General features: G+C 45.0%; 2 protein-coding genes across 4 annotated transcripts in view; both read right to left on the bottom strand.

Annotated features, from left to right (window-relative positions):
- The window catches only part of lrp6 (low density lipoprotein receptor-related protein 6), a 37,754-nt gene extending 28,227 nt beyond the window's left edge, over positions 1–9,527 (bottom strand). Inside the window, exons 1-2 of the mRNA XM_084346242.1 lie at positions 8,741–9,527; positions 4,130–4,526 (exon numbers count right to left, since the gene is read on the bottom strand). Of these exons, the coding sequence (XP_084202368.1) occupies positions 4,130–4,526; positions 8,741–8,795 (452 nt within the window). The 5' untranslated portion in view covers positions 8,796–9,527. The remainder of the gene's footprint in view (positions 1–4,129; positions 4,527–8,740) is intronic.
- Positions 9,528–14,952: 5,425 nt separating this feature from the next.
- mansc1 (MANSC domain containing 1) lies at positions 14,953–24,090 on the bottom strand. 3 transcript variants are annotated; one of them, XM_084345175.1, is made up of 5 exons: positions 22,471–24,090; positions 20,922–21,007; positions 19,415–19,737; positions 18,017–18,157; positions 14,953–17,427 (listed from the first exon to the last, which is right to left on the bottom strand). In XM_084345175.1, the coding sequence occupies exons 3-5, from the start codon at positions 19,659–19,661 to the stop codon at positions 16,208–16,210; spliced, it is 1,608 nt and encodes a 535-aa protein (XP_084201301.1). In that variant the 5' UTR covers positions 19,662–19,737; positions 20,922–21,007; positions 22,471–24,090; the 3' UTR covers positions 14,953–16,207. The 3 variants fall into 3 exon arrangements, with proteins under 3 accessions (XP_084201301.1, XP_084201300.1, XP_084201302.1); XM_084345174.1 differs by having other exon boundaries at positions 23,147–24,090; XM_084345176.1 differs by lacking the exon at positions 20,922–21,007 and having other exon boundaries at positions 23,147–24,090.
- Between the last annotated feature and the right edge of the window lie 869 nt (positions 24,091–24,959).

Raw genomic sequence — 24,959 nt, 5'->3', positions numbered from 1 at the left:
TTCACTGCTCACAAAGCAAACTGCGGCGACGAACGAGCCGTCAGCTGTGACGAGCCTGCACATGACGACTCCACGTCAGGAAGTCACGGCGGAGACAACCTGTCGCTTCAGATCTGACTGAAACATCCACAGAACAGATGAAGAGCTGCAGGTTTCAACGCTCAGCTCGGTTTTTTCTCTCCAGCCTGAACAATGCAGCTCCGGCTGGGCAGGAGAAAAGGGAGAAAAACGCTCCAGTGAAATGCGGAGAACACAACACATCCCCTCACCACAAGAGCTGCATTGTATTTGGTACCTGATGCATTAATCATCCCAGCTGAACGGAGTCCAGCTCTGCGTTCCAGCGTGGATTTGGAGAACCAGTTTTCCTCAAAGACTCGGCTGCACGCTGAAAAACAGCCACCGCTGAACAAACACCCAGCACAATATTTACAGCTGTACAGACCCAGTCGCTCTCTGCACCTCATTTTCAACAAGTATTTTGTGGTGAGAGTCGAAGGCTAACCGGCGCTAACCTGAAGAGTCCATCCGATCTGTTTACGTCTCATTAAACAAACTCTAAACCCAAGTTCACTTCACACCAACATGTCAGATCAGAGGTTTCTTCCTGACATCGATCACACGTCGTCTGATTCAGGAGAACCACGAGCTTCAGTCTGGATCATGTAAAGTCACAACTGAATGAATTTACCAGAATATCTTTTGGCGTTCTCCTGTGAACTGAGTGTTTCAGTGACAAACATGTCAACATATTGTGTTTGCTGACTGTGTAGACGTGTCCGCAGGAGTTCAGAGAGTTAACAAATAACAACAGAGCACATTGTATTAACTCTTCCTGGTGAGTCGATGCTGCAGAACGTGACTTTGTAACCATGTTCACTACGGAGCCCCTGAACGCCCAAACAACACGTGTGTGATACGACTGAAAACCCAAACAACTCCACTTCACTGTTTTTAAAGCATAACCACATCTTCACCAGGCTCCCTTAACACATGTAGTGATTTTAAGAGTTGTTGAGTTAAAACAAACGTTATAAACTGTGTGAAACTCTGTCTGACAGATCCTGAATCAGTGTCTCCTTCTTGTAAATTCAGCAAATGTTCTACATGAACTTCTTTGTGTCTTTGAGTAGAAACATGGAGTCTGTTTGTCTCAGTGATGGACGGGTTTGTCTCATACAGAGCAGGAAGTGACATCACATCAGGTTAATGTCAGCTGTGAACTGAATGATGTTAACAGCAGGTCTGAGGAGCCGCTAGGATCTGGTTAGTTGGTTAATATCGGGAAAGAGCCTCAGTACAAAGAGCAGACTAGTTCATCGGTCATGCTGGATTATGGTCTGGTCTTTATTTGAACTTGAACTAAAAGTCATCAGACTAGACTAAAAGTCAAGCTGTTGTTGTGAGATAACTGATAAGATAAATAATATTTTTAGTTTGTTTGTCAGGACATTAAACTGTTGCTCTTCACTGATCCACATGTGGCAGTCTAACAACAGCAGAGGCCTCAGTGCACAAAAACGTAATGTTAAAACAAACAAAGCAATCGTGACACATCTATTATACTTTATACTCTATCCATCATCCAATCAGAGCTGGACACACAGTTGGCTCCGCCTCTGAAGGACGCTGCACCTCCAGCACAGAAACTTCAAAATAAAAGTGCATAATAAAATGAAACAAAGAGGAAAAATCACCTCAAAGTCTCAAATGAATATTAAAACACAGTTATTTTTTAAATATTTGTCTCTTTCTGCTTCTTCCAATCAATACCGGTGAAATACAAGATCATCAATCGATACCTGGCCTCTGAGAAGAGTCACATGTTGCACACGCAGGCTCATAATTCAATGGTGGCTAACACTGAGCACCAGTATGAGCTGCAGAGGAGTGGATGTGTAACTGTACGTCTGGAGTGAACTTCTGCTCCAGTGACCTGCTTTTACTGTTTCTGTATCAGACAAAACAAATGTGACAAAAACAAGAGTACAACCAGAACCGACTCTCCAGAGAGAGACGGGCCCCGAGCACGAGCGGTGAGACTTTTATCTCCGATACTGTGCCGGATCAAACGCCGAGGAGGGAAGAGTTTCCATGAATAGAAACCCAAGAGAGACGAGAAAGAACGACGGCGAGAGGCAGAGCGACGGGCCCGAATTTAAATAAAACTAATGAATACATTACAGGCCTCTTTTATCTGAGTCCTAATGGATTTACATCCTAATCCACGGCCTCTGTGGAGCGACGCAGCGAAACATGGAGGCAGACAGAGCAGGAAACATGGTGCTGAAGGACAGAAGACGTCTGTACCGGCTGTTTGACTGCAGCTGAACCACTATAACAGTCACTGTGAGTCACTGTACGAACACACGTTTAATAAATGCAACCTCAAGTCATAACCCAGCATTTTATATCTGTTTCAGCACTAAGAATCAATTAAAAAGGTCCGTTACGATGGATCGTTCACGTGAAGCGAACACAACCATGAAGCTCATATTAATACACGTGTTATAATCAATTAGTTTGATCAGTGTTTCATCCTCAAATGTCTTGTTTTGTCCACAACCCAAAGACATTTAGTCTACTGTCAGAGACGAGGACACAAACCAGAAAATATCCACTAAATATATATTGACAGTTAATTTAAAGGAGCAGTCTGTAGTTTCAGGGATGACATGTTAATGAGCAGAGAAAGATCCTCATTGGCTAAAAACAAACTTGATAATCAAACTCTCTTTGTTTTCACGACTGAATCAACAAACTGACCTTAAAAGAGTTTACCTGTGTTTATATGTGGCGGACCCTGCCACCTCTCTAGCTTCAAACAGTGTTCTGGGACCTTATTTCCTCTGAGAGCAGCTGGTTTATTCACTTGTGGAAACAGTTTGTATTATTACCTTATTAATATCGTAAATATTAAACTTCTGAGTTTGAATTTCTTCTTTAACACTACAGACTGCTCCTTTAACAGTTGCCAACTGATTGATTGATCGTTGTTGCTCTAGTTACGAGGATGAGACGTGTTCACTTTCACCACACGTAGAGCTGCAGTAACGATTATCTTCCACTTCATTAATTCTGATAAATATTTCCTCGATTTATCGATCAGCTGTCAGAAAACAGCGAAACATCTGCAACTAACAGCTGTTTTGATTTCCAATCAATCTACTGATTACTTTCTTGTTTAATCCATTAATCTATAAAACAGGAGAGAAGTTTGAAAAAGGCTTCAAACGCCGGCACAATTTTACTGTAATATTAATCTGACACGCCGGAGAAAAGAAGGTCTCAACATCTGAACTCAGCAGTTACTCAAACAGGCGTCACGTCGCGGATAAATCGATCAGTCGATTGATCATCAGAACGCTGACCGTTCCGCTCTGACAGCGCTGTGATTGGCTCGTTTCGCAGGAACTGTGAGGCAGATCTTGAACCCAGCGTGCGTCTCGTAAGTTCATGAACCCTCGAGAGGTCCGCTTTGTTTTTTAAAACCACGTGCTGCCTCCCGACGCACCTCGGTCCACTAACGTTCGGCCCACAACTCAAAACAAGAGAGCGACTTTACAGCTTCACTGTCCAGCCGGCCGGACACGCCTGGTCAAGCTCCGTCTCTTACAACTAACAAGTGAGAGAAAGCAGCTGGCCCACAGGTAAAGTCAGTAAGTGAACTGAGCTGATTAGTAACTGCTAATAAAGCTCAGTTCTGTAAGAACCCTGGTCCTGTTTGGGTCTCTGAGTGTGTCCTCCCTCCTCTCCCTCTATCTCGAGCTGATATAAGACATTCCTCAGCTGCCGACAGCGAGCTCCTCGTCCTCACAACAAGAGAAAAAAACCTCAACACTGACGCTGTTGTTCGGTTTCCAGGAGGATTCGGTGGACGCAGCCTGCTGGAGGAGCAGCTCGGTCACCCTGCAACCCAATCTGATCCAGGACAAGCTCCAGACAAAGCAGCAGAAACACACCCTCCTCCTGTTGTTCGGAGTCAGAGCCCCGGGCTGCCTTCAGTCACATCTCCTCTCTGTTCACACGTTCAACCACAAACACGCCAACTCTCAATCACGCTGCCACATCCAGACTCGCACTGGACCAGGAGACCACCAACGGTTCCTGGTTCACGGGTCAGACTCACCCTCGTTCTGGATCCAGAGCGATGGCCCTCGGCTGGTCCAGCTCCTGCCAGAACAAAACTTTCCTCAGAGACCCATCCAGCTCCGCCACCTCGATCCGATTGGTTTCTGAGTCTGTCCAGTAAAGTTTACTCCCTAACCAATCGCAGGCCAGTCCGTCCGGGGAGGCCAGGCCCGGGACCACCGTCTGGATGGCGCTGGCCCCCGACTGGTTGAAGACGGTGCGTTTGATGGCCTCCTCGCTTACGTCGCTCCAGTAAATGAGGCCCTGGGAGTAGACGTAGTCCACGGCAGCGGCGTCCTCCAGGCCCCCCACCACCACCGTGGCGTTGGCCTTCTCGTGTGCCGCGTCCACGAGCCGAAGGTCCCGCCGGTTTGCATACAGCAGCAGCGGCACACCTGGGAGAGACGGAAAACACACCATTTAAACTACGAGAACCAACAACACACAATTTAAACTGTTAAATCACAACAACACACCATTTAGACTATGAGAAACACACAAATATGCAACTTCCACTTACAAACACATAAATACAGTGTTTAAACAATGAAAAACAACAATACGCTATTTCAACTGTTACAAATCACAGAAATAAACATGGAAAACTGTTAAAAACTGAGAAATTCTCAATTTAAATTGATAAAATTAGAAAATAAATACATTACAATGTTAAAAACAAGTAAAAAATACACAGTTAAACAGTTAAATATACAGATTAAGTGGTTTATTCACCTTGTTGGAGAAGCTGGTACGTTTATAAGATGATAATTAACTGAATGTGATTTCTGACATCAACTCATTCAGAAATAAAACACATTAAAATACATATTTGTGTTCAACAATATATCGTCTTTGTCTTCGTTCAGGGTTTTATCTAATCCAGTAAACTGTGAACGAGGATTGACGTTCTGGACCGGTACCAACTCAAGCTGTTTAAGCAGTAAACACAGATATTCTGTGGTATCAACAGGACAAGACGTGAGAAGACGTCGGCTCAGACACTCAGGATTTATCCTATAATGTGACCTCACACATCAGCAGGCCGATAACGCAGCGTTGACGTGTGACGCCTGTAACATAACGTACAGAAAGCAGAGCGCACGGCGAGGAGCAGCCGGGACGCTCGGCTTCCTCTCTGCTGGATCTTGGCTCCGGGCCTGAAGCAGCGCTGCACACCAGCGTGGGATCAGAGACGAGGTCAGCGACAGCCTGTTTTCATTTCACTCGGGGGAACTTCCCTCTCCAAATATTTACTACATCACAACATTAAGACCTCAGGCACACGTCGCTGCGGGCCGCAGGAGGACACCTCAGGACATCCACACGGCCGACTGGACCGCTACAGCTGGAGGCTGTTATTAGATATTAATCTGCTGATCCATTAATCAATCGTTTGTCAGATTAATGCTGCAGTGACTCCAACATGTCGTCCGACCAGCAGTCTGAAGACAAACTCTACAGAGCTATAAAACCAACGGACACAGACGATTGACTCTGGATCCTGTTTGATGGTGATGTGTCGTCTTCACCTGGTTTAAAGGCTCAGTGCAGTGAAGTGAACTCACGAGTCTGGTCCTCACAGACTGAGACATCATGTCCACACTACTGATGATTATTGATCAGGAGTCTCAGTGCGTTCAGATTTTACCAACAGTCGTCCATATAATATCACCTCAATGTCGATATCGAGGTAAACACTGTGACATCATGTCAGCTGGTTGTTTTTTCTTCCGTTCTTTGGTTTGTTGGTTTGTTGGTTTGTTGTCTCCACAGATGGACTCACATGCTGATACAGATATTAGTGAGAAAAGACTTCTGATATCAGTTCATGAGCCGATCAACACACACTTCATACAGTGTGGTCAAAAACACCTGGAGGCCGTTTGTCTTACAGTTCAACACTAAACTTTATTGTCCACATGAAACCAAAGCAGTGAAACAGGAGTTTTAGTTATAAATTACCTCGAGTATCTTAAAAACAGTTGTAATGTCGTATTAGGACATATCGCCCAACATACACACAGATACCAATATATCTGTCAATAACCCATCATACCTGCCAGGTGAGTCACGGGTCGGGCTCCATTTTATATTGAGTTCTTTCAATACAATACCAGTATCTATAAAACGCCTCTGATCCCGCCTGAAGTCAGAATCAGAACCAGCGAGTCCACAATCTGTGTATCCACCCAGTACAGGAAAATGTGCTTATCAAGTCAATGAGCTGAGGTGATTAATCACAGACGTTATCAGATTTCAGGGTGGTTTGATTCGTTTGGTTTTTAATTTGCTGGATTAGTCAGAAACTATTTTATTGTTCATCATATTTAATCATATTGATATCAGCTGGAAACTAGAGCTGAAATATCAATTATTAGAGTCAGAGTTACAGCTTTATATCAGAGATTATAGAGCAGAACAAGATGATTGAAGCGACTCATTATTGACTGTAAATCATCCTGCACCTGTTTCATACCTGTGTCACCAGCGTTTGATGAACACATCTTAGCAATCATTGTAAAATGTGTGTGTACATCAGCTGATTAGTCAGGTGTTATCAATCGATTGTTTGGTTAAAAGATGTTCGACATTCATGAAAAATAAATTGAGACGTCTTGGTTTGTTGGCCCGACGATGTTCAGTTTACTGAGATACGACACAGAACATCTTCACGCTGGAGGAGCTTTAAAAATAAAGGACTAATCCGTCAGGTCAGACGGAAACTTAACATCAAAGACGACATCCCAGCAGATTGATTTAATATGCAAAGTGCACTTTCTGAGGCATTTCGTCAAAACAGATTCATGACGTTGGTGAGAAACTGCCTCAGTCCAGCAGACTGACGACAGGCGAGACCTCATCTGAGCTGCATGTTCAGGTATCATTATTATCAACAGGTCCATTATTATTATTTCAGCTCATAACAGTTTGTTTAGAGACTCAGTGGCTCTTTGTTGTCCTTCATTTTTTAAACAGAGTAAAATTATCATTTAAAATCACCACAGACTGACAGAGTTAGTCAGAGTTAGCCTTAATGTCCTGTTCTGCAGGGTTATATCACTGTTCATGAGTTTCTCACCTTTATTAACTCAAACAACGTGTGAACGTCACCTGACTGGTGTGTTTCTCCCACCTGAATCGATCCTGGATAATAAAACACTATTGTGACCATCAAGTGATCATTTCTGTCATTGTCTCCTGAAATATTCCCCAGCTCTCATATTTCTGTTGCTCTGAATGTTTCTGAGTTATCCACTGATGCTTTTGACCGGCAGAAATCATAACAGACATTTTTCAACATGATTTCAAGTTGTTTTGTTTTTTTTCGATCCCTGCTTCAATTGAGTTTTATATAAATGAGGTTCTGCACAGGAATGACATCAGTTAGCAAAACACATCCTGAAGCAGAAGCTGATGAAGGGTCGTGATAAGTGTATCGTAGGCGACTGGACTGGACAAAGAAACTGAAACAGGTCCAGTTACCTACGATACAGAACCGCATGAAGAACCAACAGGTCCAGACTGTTTGTGGTGATTTAAAAACTAAGAATGAGCATTAAGATTATTCATTATAGCTTTACTCAATTCTTTAACATTTGTAACACGTGTTTTACTGACAAGCTTTTGACTTTATTTTATATTTTATACTAGTTTTTGAGAGTTTTCTCTCAAATCTGGGTATTTACAGTCTTACAGTCACATTTATTGTCAAATAATCTCAAAATCTAAAACATCACATTAATCCCTGATTAAATTGGGTTTTATATAAATGAGGTTCTGCACAGGAATGACCTCAGTTAGCAAAACACCACATGAAGTAATGATTCTGAGGCAAAACTCAAAAAACTCACATTACATTGAAAATAATGATCCAGAATTGCAGATTTCAGTCTGAGACTCTGACAGAAAGTCACAACTCTGTGAAACAGTCTCAGACTGTGAATTCATAATAATTCCTGGTTAAAATAAGTTTTTTTTAAATGGGGTTCTGCACAGGGATGAGCTCAGTTAGCACACAGCACGCAGAGCCAACAGGTCCATAAAGGACACACACTGCTGCAGTTTGTGGTGATTTAAAGTAAGAATGAGCATTAAGGTGGTTTATTAGCTGTTGTTAGCTTCCTGCAGTGTTTCTGAGCAGCTAGCTGAATGACTCGCTCCGTAGCATTTGTTGTGCTAGCTGCTGCTACACGGCTGCTACTCCTGAAAACCAGCCTGTTTAACTCACAAACACAAAGTTAGCTCGCTAACAGCCGCCGCACAACAACACGTCCTCTCTGAGACGTGGGCTCGGGAGAGGCTAGCGGGGCTGCAGAGTGTAGCGGGGGGGTTTCCAGCTAAGTTGGCTAACACGGGCTATCTGTGGTTTCATTCTCCTCCGCTCCAGCGGCGAGCAGGCAGAGAAGCACGCATAGCTGGCTGGCTAACGTTAGCTCCGCTCGGAACACATCAAGCCCCTGAGAGGCCCCGGCCCGGGCTCACACACTCACACACACACACACACCTCCGCTAAAGCTGCTTCACACACTCTTAACTACACTTTTACGGACCTACAGGTGACCGGTGACCGGGGAGCAGAGCGAAAAGCAGGATTTTTACAGGAACTCACCTCGTATGAGAAAACAAAAACTACACAACAACAGGCTCCGCAGCACGACACCCATCTTTCTGCCGTTTCTTGGCCCTGCCGCCGCTCTCCGCTCAGCGCAGCATTCCCATCGCTGCGGCCGCTTCCTCCGCCACAAAACACGGACACTCCGCCGATATCAGGTCGCGATCGAGCTGCAACACGCGTTAAATGATCCCCACGTCCATCCTGGCTGCTCGCTAACTGCGTTGGATCAACTCTCTGTGTCTCACATTGTCCTGCAGGAGATCCGTCGTCTCCTTCCGCTGTGAGGAAGCTGCTCCCCCCGCTCCTGCTCCTCCTCCTCCGCCTCCTCCACCTCGCTCCTCGGCTCCGCTGCTCTCTATTGTTGTTCTGACTTCATGCTCTCCAGCCAAAGATAATGTTACAACACGGAACCCGCCCCGCTGCCTTCACGTCTAACTGGTGCTGTGTGAGAACCACCGGACCCCGGAGCGGAGGGACGGGCTGCTGCACGGAGCGAAGTTCGGTTTACACGCACATTCCTGCGGGACTAGTTTATCACAGAGGGACGGTACACACGCACACTGTTACAGGGACCCGCCGACAACATGGAGCACATAGAGAAGTTCTGATGTGTTCCGTTTCAGCCGACACTTTACCAACTGTGTGCGGTCCAAATCAGCTGCAGGGGAAGTATTGATCAGTGGCTTCAACCCAGAGTCCAACTTCACATTCCTGTCCAGCAGCTGGTCCAGTCTGTAGAGGACCGGACTGGGTCTGAGCGCCGAACGAACAGAAACTCACACATGAATATGAGAATAGTGATAAAGTTCATGGAAAACAGACAGAACAAGATTAAATCCATACGTTTGATTTAAAACGGTCAAAAATCAAAGGAGGTTCTGAGCATGAGGTGAAATTTAAAGGTGCTATTTGTAAGAAAAGTTGATTTTTGAGTTTAATTAAAGCGTCAGTTTCTGACTTGTTGGGAATGAAACTCAAAAATCAACTTTTCTTACAAATAGCACCTTTAAAGATTATCATGAGGATGTTGACAGAAAGTCTGAATACGGAGAGAGAAGAAGCACAAAACTCAAAGAGTCTTAAAATATGTGAAATCACAAGAAATGCAACTCTGTTTTACTGTGAAGCTCCAGAAATGTTTTGTGGACTAAAGACTTCACCTGACTTTCATCAGCATGGAGGGAGGAGATGATGACTGAGTTTATTTTTTGGGTGAACTGTTCCTTTAACTTCAAGTCACAACTCCCAGATAAATGTGAACTTTAAAGTCTGAGTCTGACAAGAAGTCAGAATTCAGAGATTAACACGTCGTCAGTTATCCTCCGTACAACATCAACATCCAGACTTTAATCTCATTTCACAGCTGAATGAATAAATCTTTATTTACATCAACAAATAAGTTCAGCTGCTCTAAGTTTACTGAAAGATAAAAGTCAGAATGATGCTCTGTTTTACATCTGGAGATCAATATTCACATCCCCTTTAATCAGATCAACACATCACTGTAGACAAAAAGGAAAGTTAAAAGTCATTTCCAACATTTATTTGATGTTTTGTTGTGAAAATGACACAAAAGTCTGTCAATTAACTAACAAATCTAATTAAACTGTTTTCATCTCATTTTCTGTAATTACAGTATTTAACCGATTAATCGTGAAACTGTCGGTTAGTGAAAGTATTTTATGTTCATGTTGTTTTACATTAAAGTGTTTTAGTAATCGTGTCGATGTGTTTGTGTGTTTGTGAAAGCAGAGGCTGAGCTGTGAATACAAACAGGACAGGTGATGTGATGACGTGTACAGGGTGCAGTGTGGCTCACGGTGCTGTACTGTCACTGTCGGGTCGGTGGTCTGGACCTCTGCAGGACTTTTGGTTCTGCTGCAGACAGAACGCAGTGAAACAACGACAACATTCAAAAATCACTTTTTTTTTAATCCTTACAAGAACAAAACATCAAATTCCAAACTTATGCAAAAGCATCACTTCACAGAACGAGACCGAACTATCACCATCATGTAATTAATTAATTAGACACAGTAGAAACCAAAGAGGTGAAACGATCATCAGTGTCTGCAGGAGGGCCAGGCTGCTGCTGCCCCCTGCTGGTGAGCGCCGCTGCAGCACTGACACCCCCCACACACCGACATCCAATACAAATGTACTTATTATAGGAAAATAGTGCGCGGCCAGTGTGTTCTTACCTATGAAAAACAATCTAATATTCCAAAAGAAGCATATCATATTATCAAAAACACAGGACACAATAGTGCATCAAAGTTTAAAGAGTTGCATCCATCGTTTCGATCTTCATCCACGTGTGAACGAGAACAATGTGGACAAAATACAAAAACCGACACAGTGAGTGAGTCCACATCTAGACCGAGTGATTGAAGCAGCCACAGGCTCGTGCGGCTGAAGCATGTGGCAGTAAAAAGACATGCAGGTGTTCATCTTATACACAAAGAGCTCCTCCACCAGCGCCGGCGGCGAAGGCCGGATGGACACATCTGGACCGCACCGTCCACCGTCCCTCCACGTGATCCACCTCAGAGGCTTCCTGAGATTCAGGGAATAAAAATATTGCTGTTTGTTCTCCGTCTTCCACCGGCAGCTCCAGTTTCCTCGACAGTCAGCAGGACGAGAGCTAGACGAGCCCAGACTCAGCCCAGAGATGAACCCAGAGACGATTAAAGGCAAACGAGTCGGAGTGATGAGAAAAGTTTACAGCACATAAAAAAAAATCTTTTTGTCGAATCACAAAACTCGTTATTACACAAAATCAGCTGTTCTCATTTTGTTTGATCTAGTTTGGAGTTTTTCTAATTATCAAACGTATGTGGAAGTTTATTGTACAACAAGATCGAGTGAATCAAAAAGGTTGGTGACAATTAAAAACGTCTTGTTGGAACTTTTGTTAATTCTCAATTATTATTTTAACACATTTAATCTTTTTGTTGACAGAATCAGCTGTTTTCATTTGGTATCAAGTCATCACATCTTCTTTTAATGAGCGTCAGTGATTTTATGTTTTATTACGTGTTTTCTTCTGATCATTTTATAATCTGATGTAATAAACATGTTAGATAACAAGACAAAGTGACGTGTCGCTGAGTCTGAAGGGAAAATTTAAAGATCTCATCGTGTCACAACTTTTCATGTTACAAAAGAAAACTGGCTTTTTTTTCATGTCTTTTCAAATCTTCTTAAATTCACCGAATCACAATAAAAGATGACATTTTGATTTAAAATCACGTCACCGTGACGACTGACAACATGAAACACTTCAACAGAAGTTTTTTGATCAGAGAGGGAAGTAAAGGAGCAGTCTGTAGTTTAAAGGAGCAGTCTGTAGGTTAAAGGAGCAGTCTGTAGATTAAAGGAGCAGTCTGTAGGTTAAAGGAGCAGTCTGTAGTTTAAAGGAGCAGTCTGTAGTTAAAGGAGCAGTCTGTAGTTTAAAGGAGCAGTCTGTAGATTAAAGGAGCAGTCTGTAGTTAAAGGAGCAGTCTGTAGATTAAAGGAGCAGTCTGTAGTTAAAGGAGCAGTCTGTAGATTAAAGGAGCAGTCTGTAGTTAAAGGAGCAGTCTGTAGTTAAAGGAGCAGTCTGTAGTTTAAAGGAGCAGTCTGTAGATTAAAGGAGCAGTCTGTAGATTAAAGGAGCAGTCTGTAGTTTAAAGGAGCAGTCTGTAGATTAAAGGAGCAGTCTGTAGTTAAAGGAGCAGTCTGTAGTTAAAGGAGCAGTCTGTAGTTTAAAGGAGCAGTCTGTAGATTAAAGGAGCAGTCTGTAGTTAAAGGAGCAGTCTGTAGATTAAAGGAGCAGTCTGTAGGTTAAAGGAGCAGTCTGTAGTTAAAGGAGCAGTCTGTAGTTAAAGGAGCAGTCTGTAGTTTAAAGGAGCAGTCTGTAGATTAAAGGAGCAGTCTGTAGTTAAAGGAGCAGTCTGTAGGTTAAAGGAGCAGTCTGTAGATTAAAGGAGCAGTCTGTAGTTAAAGGAGCAGTCTGTAGTTAAAGGAGCAGTCTGTAGGTTAAAGGAGCAGTCTGTAGATTAAAGGAGCAGTCTGTAGTTAAAGGAGCAGTCTGTAGATTAAAGGAGCAGTCTGTAGTTAAAGGAGCAGTCTGTAGGTTAAAGGAGCAGTCTGTAGTTAAAGGAGCAGCCTGTAGGTTAAAGGAGCAGTCTGTAGGTTAAAGGAGCAGTCTGTAGTTAAAGGAGCAGTCTGTAGATTAAAGGAGCAGTCTGTAGTTTAAAGGAGCAGTCTGTAGTTAAAGGAGCAGTCTGTAGATTAAAGGAGCAGTCTGTAGTTAAAGGAGCAGTCTGTAGGTTAAAGGAGCAGTCTGTAGTTAAAGGAGCAGTCTGTAGATTAAAGGAGCAGTCTGTAGGTTAAAGGAGCAGTCTGTAGATTAAAGGAGCAGTCTGTAGTTAAAGGAGCAGTCTGTAGGTTAAAGGAGCAGTCTGTAGTTAAAGGAGCAGTCTGTAGATTAAAGGAGCAGTCTGTAGTTAAAGGAGCAGTCTGTAGGTTAAAGGAGCAGTCTGTAGTTAAAGGAGCAGTCTGTAGATTAAAGGAGCAGTCTGTAGGTTAAAGGAGCAGTCTGTAGTTAAAGGAGCAGTCTGTAGTTAAAGGAGCAGTCTGTAGGTTAAAGGAGCAGTCTGTAGATTAAAGGAGCAGTCTGTAGTTTAAAGGAGCAGTCTGTAGATTAAAGGAGCAGTCTGTAGTTAAAGGAGCAGTCTGTAGGTTAAAGGAGCAGTCTGTAGTTAAAGGAGCAGTCTGTAGGTTAAAGGAGCAGTCTGTAGTTAAAGGAGGAGTCTGTAGTTTAAAGGAGCAGTCTGTAGTTAAAGGAGCAGTCTGTAGTTTAAAGGAGCAGTCTGTAGTTTAAAGGAGCAGTCTGTAGTTTAAAGGAGCAGTCTGTAGATTAAAGGAGCAGTCTGTAGTTAAAGGAGCAGTCTGTAGATTAAAGGAGCAGTCTGTAGGTTAAAGGAGCAGTCTGTAGTTTAAAGGAGCAGTCTGTAGTTAAAGGAGCAGTCTGTAGTTTAAAGGAGCAGTCTGTAGTTAAAGGAGCAGTCTGTAGGTTAAAGGAGCAGTCTGTAGTTAAAGGAGGAGTCTGTAGTTTAAAGGAGCAGTCTGTAGATTAAAGGAGCAGTCTGTAGTTAAAGGAGCAGTCTGTAGTTAAAGGAGCAGTCTGTAGTTAAAGGAGCAGTCTGTAGTTAAAGGAGCAGTCTGTAGGTTAAAGGAGCAGTCTGTAGTTAAAGGAGCAGTCTGTAGGTTAAAGGAGCAGTCTGTAGTTAAAGGAGCAGTCTGTAGGTTAAAGGAGCAGTCTGTAGTTTAAAGGAGCAGTCTGTAGGTTAAAGGAGCAGTCTGTAGTTAAAGGAGCAGTCTGTAGGTTAAAGGAGCAGTCTGTAGTTAAAGGAGGAGTCTGTAGTTAAAGGAGCAGTCTGTAGATTAAAGGAGCAGTCTGTAGATTAAAGGAGCAGTCTGTAGTTAAAGGAGCAGTCTGTAGATTAAAGGAGCAGTCTGTAGTTTAAAGGAGCAGTCTGTAGATTAAAGGAGCAGTCTGTAGATTAAAGGAGCAGTCTGTAGTTAAAGGAGCAGTCTGTAGGTTAAAGGAGCAGTCTGTAGTTTAAAGGAGCAGTCTGTAGATTAAAGGAGCAGTCTGTAGATTAAAGGAGCAGTCTGTAGTTAAAGGAGCAGTCTGTAGATTAAAGGAGCAGTCTGTAGATTAAAGGAGCAGTCTGTAGTTTAAAGGAGCAGTCTGTAGATTAAAGGAGCAGTCTGTAGTTTAAAGGAGCAGTCTGTAGATTAAAGGAGCAGTCTGTAGTTTAAAGGAGCAGTCTGTAGATTAAAGGAGCAGTCTGTAGGTTAAAGGAGCAGTCTGTAGTTAAAGGAGGAGTCTGTAGTTTAAAGGAGCAGTCTGTAGATTAAAGGAGCAGTCTGTAGTTAAAGGAGCAGTCTGTAGTTTAAAGGAGCAGTCTGTAGATTAAAGGAGCAGTCTGTAGTTAAAGGAGCAGTCTGTAGTTAAAGGAGCAGTCTGTAGATTAAAGGAGCAGTCTGTAGTTAAAGGAGCAGTCTGTAGGTTAAAGGAGCAGTCTGTAGTTAAAGGAGCAGCCTGTAGGTTAAAGGAGCAGTCTGTAGTTAAAGGAGCAGCCTGTAGGTTAAAGGAGCAGTCTGTAGTTTAAAGGAGCAGTCTGTAGATTAAAGGAGCAGTCTGTAGTTAAAGGAGCAGTCTGTAGTTTAAAGGAGCAGTCTGTAGTTAAAGGAGCAGTCTGTAGCTAAAGGAGCAGTCTGTAGATGTTTGCTTTATTTAGAGTTTGACAGCAGTTTCTTTGCTGGTTATTTGTTTAGTCTATTGATTTCCTTCTTTTGCATGCTCAGTTTGGTCTCATCAGTATTTTGTTTTGTCTTTTGTTTTATTTATGAATTTGGGCACCCGAGGTTATACAGGCAGGAGGACAGGTGTAGGACCATGATGCACCTGGGTGGGCCTGTGGTTTTTAACCAGAACAAGAGAGACACACAGGACTTCTTCGTTCTTTGAACCAAAGGAACGGTGAACTTGTTTTTCCTGCGTACATTTCACGCTGCAGCTGTCGCTCTTGTGAAGTTTGATTTAAAGTTTGATTTAGATTATCTGACAAATGGCCACTACAAATATCTAAATTCTGACTTTGAATTTCCTCTACAAAACTACACAGTGCTCCTTTAAGTACATATTTAATTTTATGATTATTATTATATTTGCTGTTTATGCTTTTGTGCGAGGTAAAGTCCTCTTTAAAAAACCTTTGTTGAATCTAATGATTAATGTATTTGATGATCTGAGCGCGGACGTCTGTCGGTTAAGATGCTCGTGCTGCAGACGCCCTGAGAGGCAGGTGAGATAATAAATGAAGGAACCTGAACATATTCTCCAGGTAAAACATCTGGTCCAGCTGTTCTTCAGTCACAAACACAGGAGAGAAAACGATTTAAATCAGACGTGGAAAATACTTTACCAGACTGTTTTTCTCTCACTGGCCTCTCTGGGCTTCCGTAGAGCACCAGGTAACATCTACACAACACAGCAGGTGTTTGCTTTCTGTCCAATATTTAGTTGAGAAAATAAAGTTTGGCCCTGTTTTAAATAATCCACCAGGTTTTATCTGAAGAACAAAAAGAGGATTTTACCCACGAATGTTAAAACCGCTGCAGATGAAGAGTCTGTCACTCGTCTCGTTCTCTCAGATCTTAGAGTTAATAAACAGGACGATATAAACTCTGACAGCTGTGTGGTTACTTCAAAATAATACAATCCCCCTCGGCCAATCAGAATCGAGTGTTCTCTCTCTGACGTAGTGAAGGACGCGTTGCATTACTGTGTGACTTTGTGCCGTTTTGAAATTAAAACATCATCAAATGATCGTTAACGATCTAAAATGAAGGAATCTGCAGTCTGGCTAATTGTCCTTCACAGCTTCCGTCATGACCGTCTCCTCCTCACACCTCGTAGTGCAGGTCGTTCAGCTCCAGTCTCGTGTAATGGCGTCTGTCGAAGGACTCCATCGCCTTGCGGCCTCCGACAGCCAACGCGAGCGTGAGCACGGCAAGCCCGAGCACCATGAAGGCCACCACGCCGCTCTTCAAGGCCCCCCGTGCTGCAACCGCCTTCCCCCGCCCGATGCTTGAGTTCTGGAGGGCGTGGTCGGACTGGACGGCATCTTTGGGCACGATGACCAGACTGGCTGCTGGAGTCGTCCTCGTGGTGGACGGGTCAGTGGTGGTGGTTGTCCTGGTGGTAGGAGGAGGACTGGTAGTAGTGGTGGTGGTGGTAGGAGCAGTGGTAGGAGCGGTGGTGGTGGTGGTGGTGGTGGTGGTAGGAGCGGTGGTGGTAGGAGCAGTGGTGGTAGGAGCGGTGGTGGTGGTTGTGGTGGTGGTGGTGGTAGGAGCAGTGGTGGTGGTGGTGGTGGTGGTGGTGGTAGGAGCGGTGGTGGTGGTGGTAGGAGCAGTGGTGGTGGTGGTGGTGGTGGTGGTAGGAGCGGTGGTGGTAGAAGCAGTGGTGGTGGTTGTGGTGGTGGTTGTGGGTGGAGGAGGAGGAGTTGTAGTCGTGGTTGTAGCAGTGTCGGGCTGTGGTTTGTCAGTAGTTCTTGGTGCAGCCTCTTTGTTGACCGTTACAACAGGAAGTGATGTCGTGGAGCTCTGAGCTGGCTGGGCGGTGGAGGTGGTGATGGAGGTGGAGGTGGTGGAGGCGGTGGTGGTGGTGGTGACAGGATGAGGCCTTACTTTCTTGGTTGCTTTATTTTGCTTTCTGGGGGTCTTGTTTGGCTTTTTCACGGCAGCGGTGGTCGCAGCTGTTGTTGTTGTAGTTGTGGAGGTGGAGGTGGTGGTGGAGGGGGATGTGGTGGTGGTGGTGGTGGTGGTGGGAGGTTCTGGAGCTACTGGAGGCATCGTGGCGATGATGATGATGGGTGGAGGAGCTGTTGTGGTGGCGGGAGCCGGTGTGGTGGTGGTGGCGGTGGTGGGTGGTGTCGTGGTCGGTGCAGAGGTGGTGGTTGTTGTGGTGGTTGGTGTTGTTGTTGTACTTTGTGTGGTGGTGGTTGTAGTGGTGGTGGTGGGCGGTGTCGTTGGGGCCGGTGTGGTGCTGGTGGTGCTGGTGCTGGTGGTTTGTCCTGTGGTGGTCGTCATGGCGACAGGTCTGATGGTGGTTGGATGAATCAAACCTGGAAGGAGACAAAGTGAAATGTAAACAAAGCATCACTTCATCAATCACCTCCACCTAACAGGAAGTCAGCCATTTTGAATGTTTCTGCTCTTTTCTGCCGTTTTGGACTTTAACGAGCTCGTCCAACAGCTTTGACCCGACCCACTTCACATGTCCACGGGTCGGTCCAAACGCCTTTGCGAAGGCCGATGATTCACCATGAAACAACAAATTGTTATAACTCCACCGCGCCCCCCGGTGGCAGCAGAATATAACATGTTGATCAAAGCACTTCTACATGACAATCAGGATACAGTCACTGCGCCGCCTACCGGCAGCAGGAAGTCAGCCTCATCTGATAATCAATATTAATTAATTGATTTATTTATTGAAGGTGTGTATTGGACAGGAGCAGTGCACGGCTTCTCAGCTGTACCACAGTTAACTCACAGCTGTTAAAATAAAACATTAAAGTATGAAAACAGTTACAGGACAACACGTCATCACGTACAACCACAACCACAACAACAACAACAACAACAACCACCAGAATTCATGTTCACATGTTATTTTCACGCTCTATCCTAACATGTGATTACTCAGTTTACCTTTGTAGATGTCGTAGGTGTTGATGCCGTCCTGAGCCTTCGTTAGAGGACAGTCCTGCTCCGTCTGACAGTGGAACAGGAAGCAGTTCTCCTCTCCGGCGTGCTTGTTGGCGTTGAACACAGCCATGTTGCACTTTGCACCTTCAGACACAAACACATGGAGTCACGATACCGTCACCTTATTAATCACAGAGTATAATCACATGATTATTATACAGTGAAAATACTAATGTCAGTGCACATCTGATGTTAACATGCATCACTTCCTGCTCTGTCTGAAACAAACCCGTCCATCACTGAGACAAACAGACGCCATGTTTCTACTCAAAGACAGAAAGAAGTTCATGTAGAACATTTGCTGAATTTACAAGAAGGAACAAATAAGTCAGAATCAGTCAGAGACAGAGTTTCACACAGTTTATAAAGTTTGTTTTAACTCAACAACTCTTAAAATCACTACATTTGTTAAGGGAGTCTGGTGATGTGGTTACTGGTTCAGTGGTTGGATCAGTTGAAACAGACGGTGTTAACCTGTTCTGCATGTTGTTTCTTCTTCTTCTTCGTCAGAGGAAGTCAGTTGAGCAGGTGTTCCTTCATGTGAGTCCAGACCTCCTCTGAATGTGGTCTGAGTGATCGGGTCACTCAGGATGGATGTCGACACCGGGTCTGAACAGGGCCTCTGTTAGGTTCCTCTACAGTGTTCAGGTCTTTTGAATTAACAGTATCTTACTCATTTTAACATGACCAAGTTTTTACTGAAGAAATCTGGAGTTTTTTTTAAATATCTGTGCGACGTCCTTAGAAATAAAAAGCTCTCACATCTCAGCGTGAGACAGAACGAGCCTGTCAGAGTCTCACTTCAGTGTTTTCAAAGGCAGCCGTCTAGACTGGATCCTAAAATGTACCTCGACGAACTAACAGGACTGTCGTTTGGGTGTTTGGAGCCAATCATCGTCGAGACTTTATGAGACTATATTAGAGTTTTTATCGTTCAGTTAAGTGATGATCTGACATTTAGGAACATCAGAGAAACTTCTTCATCTCTTTTCACGTCCTTAAATTAGTATTGTATGTATGTGAACACACCGTCTGTTTCATTGAACCAGTAACCACAACATCACCAGACTCCCTTAAGAAATGTAGTGATTTAAGAGTTGTTGAGTTAAAACTTTCTGTCTTTGAGTAGAAACATGGAGTCTGTTTGTCCCAGTGATGGACGGGTTTGTTTCATACAGAGCAGGAAGTGACATCAGATCAGATGCAGATTCATGTAGCTGAGAACACGTCCCTACAGCTGACATTACATCACATCAGTCCACTGCTAGACATGATGAAGGTTTTCATGATGTCAGGTTTATGACTCCTGAGCTCAGACCTGATGACCCTGGTTTGTCTCACCTGGTTTGACCTCCTCTGAGCAGCAGGCGAGGACACAGTCCCGCTCCGACCGCACCACCCGGGCGTCCATGGCCGTCGCCTGTCTGTTTAAGGCCAGCCTGACGTTGACGATAACATTCTGGTGTTGTCTGGAGAAACACGTCTCCGGTTCCACGGCTGACACAGGAAGTGACGTCATCAGCAGCAGCACGGCGGCGAGAAGCAGCCCGAGCGTCCACGAGGGTGGAGCGGAGGCTGAAGGAGTCATGGCTGCAGCAGATCAACAGTCTGATCAGAAAGCGCTCAGTGTCCACAGCAGGAGAGAACAGATCCACACGAATGTCCTGCAGCAGGAGACAGGAGGATTTAAGCTCATCTAACAGGAAGAGGGAGGCGAGGTGTGACTGCATTTCACTGTTTGGGTGAACTGTTCCTTTAAACTGTGATCACAAGTACGAAAGACTCATTGAAATGTTGCTGAACTGAAGTAAAGTGTCTCCTGTGGCTGGAGTTAGAGCAAATAACATTATTTATAATAAAAATTAACATTTGACATTTCAGCTGATGAAGTAGCTGCGGCTAACGTGTTAGCTCACAGGTTCCTCCTTCATACTCGTGTTATCAAAAATATCAAAACGTTGAGACGTGGATCCTGTGGATCCTGTGGACCCTGTGGATCCTGTGGACCCTGTGGACCCTGTGGACCCGTCCTACAGCTGCTCTCTCTTCTCTCAGCCGGTGATCTAAAGTTTCTACGTCTGACTGGTGTGATGATTTTTTCACCGTGTCATCGAACGAGTATCGATATTTTTCGAGATGTCTTATCGAAGTCAGACATCACGGCATCGTGACATCGCTGCTTCCTGATGGATGTAAAGGAATATTCAGTCCTGGATGTAATTTAACTTCCATGTTGACGCAGACGGGTCATCAGGACAACTCTGACATGACACAGAGCTGCTGAGATGTTTGCAGCCGACGGTCGACTGACAGAAATAAAGTCGCTCAGTGATTAATTACAGAAAACAAAAAATGAGCCCAGACAAACGAGACGGAGTGGAGAAGGAAACAAACTGGAAACTGAGTCCGATTAAGAACCGAGTTAATGAGGAAGTCATTATTCCTCACTGGTGTGAGAACAGATCTCCAGAGAGAAGAAGAAACGCCTCCTGCAGATCATCGTGACGAGAGTTTCTACAAGTTTCCAAAGCAGACGACAGAAAGACGAAACACTTTGTGGAGCGTTCAAACCCTCATCAGGGTACGAGACCAGAACTTCTTCTGTTCTGTCTGAGTCCCAGATCTGTCTCGGCTGACAACCGCAGAACAAAGAGAGCTAAATTAGAAAAATCAATCCCTGCAGTAAAAATAGGAATCTAAAAATGGCAGCTGCTCCTTCAGGAGCTTCCATATTTAGATCCCTGCTGAGGTGACCGAGGTCAGTCAGGACCGTTTTTGTCTTCAGCTTTCAGATTAAAATGAGAAATACGTGGTTATAATAATGGTGGTGTTTGGAGCGGAGACTCACCGGGCCGACGGTGTGAACAGTCCTCCATCAGATGCTCAGTGGATCTCTGGGTCCACAGTCCACGCAGCAGGACTTTAGCCCGTCTCCTGTGAGGGACAGGGAGGCTTTAGTTCACCTATCTCCTTTACAGCTGCTGCTATCAGACCCACTATCACCAGGTGTGTTTGCACCTTGACCGTGTCTGGAGCTTCACATCCAAACCACAGACGAACATTACGAGACGCCGATTTGTTCGACACGTTCAGAGTTGTGAAAGTTAAAGTTCTGAGAAAAAAAAGCAAATTCTCTCAAGAAATGTAGCCAGACGCCTGCTGTGTCCCCAAACTCATCATCTTTATGTCACGAGCGGCAGGAGAGGCTGAACGTGTGGATGTGAGGGAGCGACAGCGGGTCAGAACTCCAGAACTTCAGGGTCCACATCAACATTGGAGCTTATGAGGGAGTTGGCGGTTCTCTCATCGCCTGTTCAGCCAGAAGTGTGAGTCTGAGTGACGCGCCTGCGACCGGCACAAAATGTCCGCCTGACCTGATACATGACGTGTGCAGTGTGAGCGTGGGACCAATCAGAGACTTTCCCGCTCTTTTCCACTCGAACGATGATGTCATCCACTCTAGAGCGCTGAACATTCCGCAATACACACCCATTCTAAAACCTGACACACAGAGACGTAACCTGCGACCGCTCGACCGTCGGACCGTCAGCACCAGCGTGCAGCCCGGTGAAGACCCGACTGACGACTCATCCACACTTTGAATCACTTTTCTATGTTAAGGTATGACGCAGCAACAGGAGCCCAGGGACAGGTGGGTCCTGTCCCGCTGTCCCTCGTGCTGTGTGAAGCTCTGAGCTCGCTCTCACGTCCTCGTGTCCGTCTGGGTCAGCGCTGCAGGACGAGTCCCGACGGAGGCCGACGGCTGCAAAACACAGCAGCACGACCGGAACCAGCTTCATGGTGACGCGTCGTAACATCCAACATGACTGGAACTTTATGACGACGTGAACTGTTGAGACAGTCGATTCATTCATTTATCGACTTTCTCAACAGTTCACGTCGTTCATAATGTTCTGGGACGGATCAGCCCGACTGCTGTGATTTGAACCCGTCAGCCACCGTAGACGTCCGCCCAAAAATCATCCGGTCAGTCTGTGATAATAAAGACGGTGAATACTCAAAGTGAGTGAGGGATTATTGGGACGGGATGTATCGATGAGCAGTGAAATTAACATATGTGGCAGAATAAACATCAAGTGAAGTCATTGTGAGTGGCCGGATCAATACACCCACTGTCCTACAACGGTTTTATGTAACGAGGTCCCATGAGGACGGAAGGGGCGTGGCCTCAGCTCCACCTGCGTGCAGCTCTACCTGCTGAGTTCACACAGAACACAGTTCATCTTCAATCATCTCACACGCTACGAACATGTGACGACAGCGTCCATTAAAAAGTGCCCACTGAGAGAAAAGTAGATTTTTGAGTCTCATTCTCAAATAATCACAAACTGACCCGACCCGTCCTGTCAGTCTGTGACGAGCTGAATGAGACTCACCTTTAACCTGTTCCTGATGAACTCTTTCACTGACTGAAGATTTTAAAAATTTCTTCAGTAACTAAACATCTGATGACGTCACACAGCTGGACTCCTGCCTCAGGCGACGCGACTTCGGTCGGCGAAGTCGCCCCCGTTCGGCCGAGAACTGGAACTGAGCGAAGGAATTCGCGCTCGTGCGGAGCGGTTCTTGTCCAGAGACGTGAGCACGAGGAGAGGACGGGCATCAGAACCAGCTTCCAACTGGATCGAGTCAGAATTCAAAGCAGCTGGTCTCTTTACTTTAACGATGCTGCTTCGTTAGCTAGCTAGCTGCTTGTGGCGAACGCGAACTTCTTTGGGCGAAAGCGTCGGTCGAACCCGCTTCGCGTGGGTCGGTACGCACTGAACACTGAGCTAGCTTGCCGACTACAGCGCTAACTGAGCTAACAGGGCTAACAGCGCTAACAGAGCTAACAGGGCTAACAGCGCTAACAGAGCTAACAGCGCTAACAGATAACACCGAGCCTCACAACAGAAGCTAACGGGCTCTTTGTGTAACTGTTCGCGCACCAGCTGCCGCGCGAACACGTCGCTGCGCCGGTTCTAATGGTGCTGATGTTCGCACAGACCGGAGCCTGAACCGGGACACGGAGCCGCTGCTGGGATCCAGGTGGATCCGTCCTCACGGTCCTACCTTTATCTTCACCGAGGACACGGATTAACTCGGAGCCGCGTCCATCGTCCCTCCGGCGGCCGGTCGGTCGGTGTGATGAGTCGGTGTGTGACTGGAGGCTGAGAGCGACCCACTCGAACCAGTTCAGTCCCAGTGAGCGAACAAGAAGCTCCAGCCGACCCGAGAGGACATGTTGAAGAGAAGCTGCTGCTGGCGGCACGATTCACTAATCCTCCCCGGTCCGACCGCGGCTCTCTCCGCTAGATGTTCGGGAAGAAGCGGCCGCTGGTCCCGGAGGATGAAATGGATCCTGTCGGCGTCATGTTGAGCAGCTGAGAGAAGAGATGGACCCGTCACAGCGTCTGGTTCTGTCTCCAGGATGATGAACCATATTACATGATGGCTGGTGCGGAGGATCTGCTCCTCTCAGCAGCCTGACCCATTTTAGTCTTTGTCCTCTGGAGGGGGAGGGGGGGGGCTGCATCCCAAAACATGTCAGTGTCATCAGCACCAGCACCAGCAGGCTCGGTCCAAAACATCTGCCACACAGCAAGAATCTGCTTTATGTCATTTAAGAAGCGACGATATTCAATAAAACCAGTTTCTATTAAAGAATCATGAATTATTAAAGAGGCTGAACACCAACATGCAGGAGACATGGAGGACAGGAGACATGGAGGACAGGAGACACAGACTGCAGGAGACATGGAGGACATGAGACATGGAGGACAGGAGACACACAGACTGCAGGAAACATGGAGGACAGGAAACATGGAGGACAGGAGACACAGACTGCAGGAGACATGGAGGACATGAGACATGGAGGACAGGAGACACACAGACTGCAGGAAACATGGAGGACAGGAGACATGGAGGACAGGAGACACACAGACTGCAGGAAACATGGAGGACAGGACAAGAAAATGAGTCAAAATGAAGTAAACATGATAAAAAAATAAAGAAATATTCAGAATGAAGATTTTGAGATTTTCAAGGTTTTTTCTATTAATTTACTTAATAAAACAAAACACGTATAAAAAGTACGGAAGCTCACTAACGACAAGAATTAAAGTAAAATTGACGTCAAAATTATGAAATATTAAAATAGATGAAATGAGATTTTTCCTCAGAATTCACTTTGTGAAACGTCTGAATATTAAAATGTTCACAAACACAGAAAACGTTTTTTAACACGTTTAACTCCCAAAAACTGAATATTAAGAATAATAAATAAAAAGTGAGATTCTGAAGGTGACGAGTCGAGAGTATAATAATAATCAAACTGTAAACAGTAAACTGACAAGAGGAGAAGAGAATAACAGCAGACTTGATGTTTTAGTAAAATTATGGACTTTTTATTGTAACATTGATGAAATAAAGATCATCAGGAGGTGAATCAGCTGATGAACGAGCTGCAGCTACATTCATTCATTTATTCAAAGGACCTGCGACAGACAGACGGACAGGACGAGGTTCAAAAATAATATAATGAAATAATATTATAACGTCAGGAGTGACCAAACAGTACGACCGACAGATGAGAAGGAAAGTCGAACTCAACAGGTTTATTACATCAAAAATCATCTTTCCGTCAACAAACAGGTCGTCACAGATCACAAATCTGTCATGACCGGATGTTAGAACTGATGATTCTGACTTAAAGGATAACTACCGTTTTTTACAACCTGGACCTTATTTCTAGCAAAATATACGGTCATTTACTCACCCAGATAACTTTGGTGTCATTTGGAGTCGTTCGGACGAAATTAGATCCAGCGTAGCGCCGATATATCCATATAATGCGAGTGACGGGGCAGCGACACACAGCCTCTAT

This window comes from Pagrus pagrus (assembly GCF_965226575.1).
Source record: "Pagrus pagrus genome assembly, chromosome: 23".
Taxonomy (NCBI): Eukaryota; Metazoa; Chordata; class Actinopteri; order Spariformes; family Sparidae; genus Pagrus; species Pagrus pagrus.
Note: the sequence above shows the minus strand (reverse complement) of the source record. Positions and strands in the feature narration are given on the sequence as shown.

Coding starts and splice junctions, on each gene's coding strand:
- mansc1 (XM_084345175.1), bottom strand. CDS start 19,661: ATGACTCCTTCAGCCTCCGCTCCACCCTCGTGGACGCTCGGGCTGCTT. Junction 18,158..19,414: donor CTCAGAGGAGGTCAAACCAG/GTGAGACAAACC, acceptor TTGTGTCTGAAG/GTGCAAAGTGCAACATGGCT. Junction 17,428..18,016: donor CACCTACGACATCTACAAAG/GTAAACTGAGTA, acceptor GTCTCCTTCCAG/GTTTGATTCATCCAACCACC.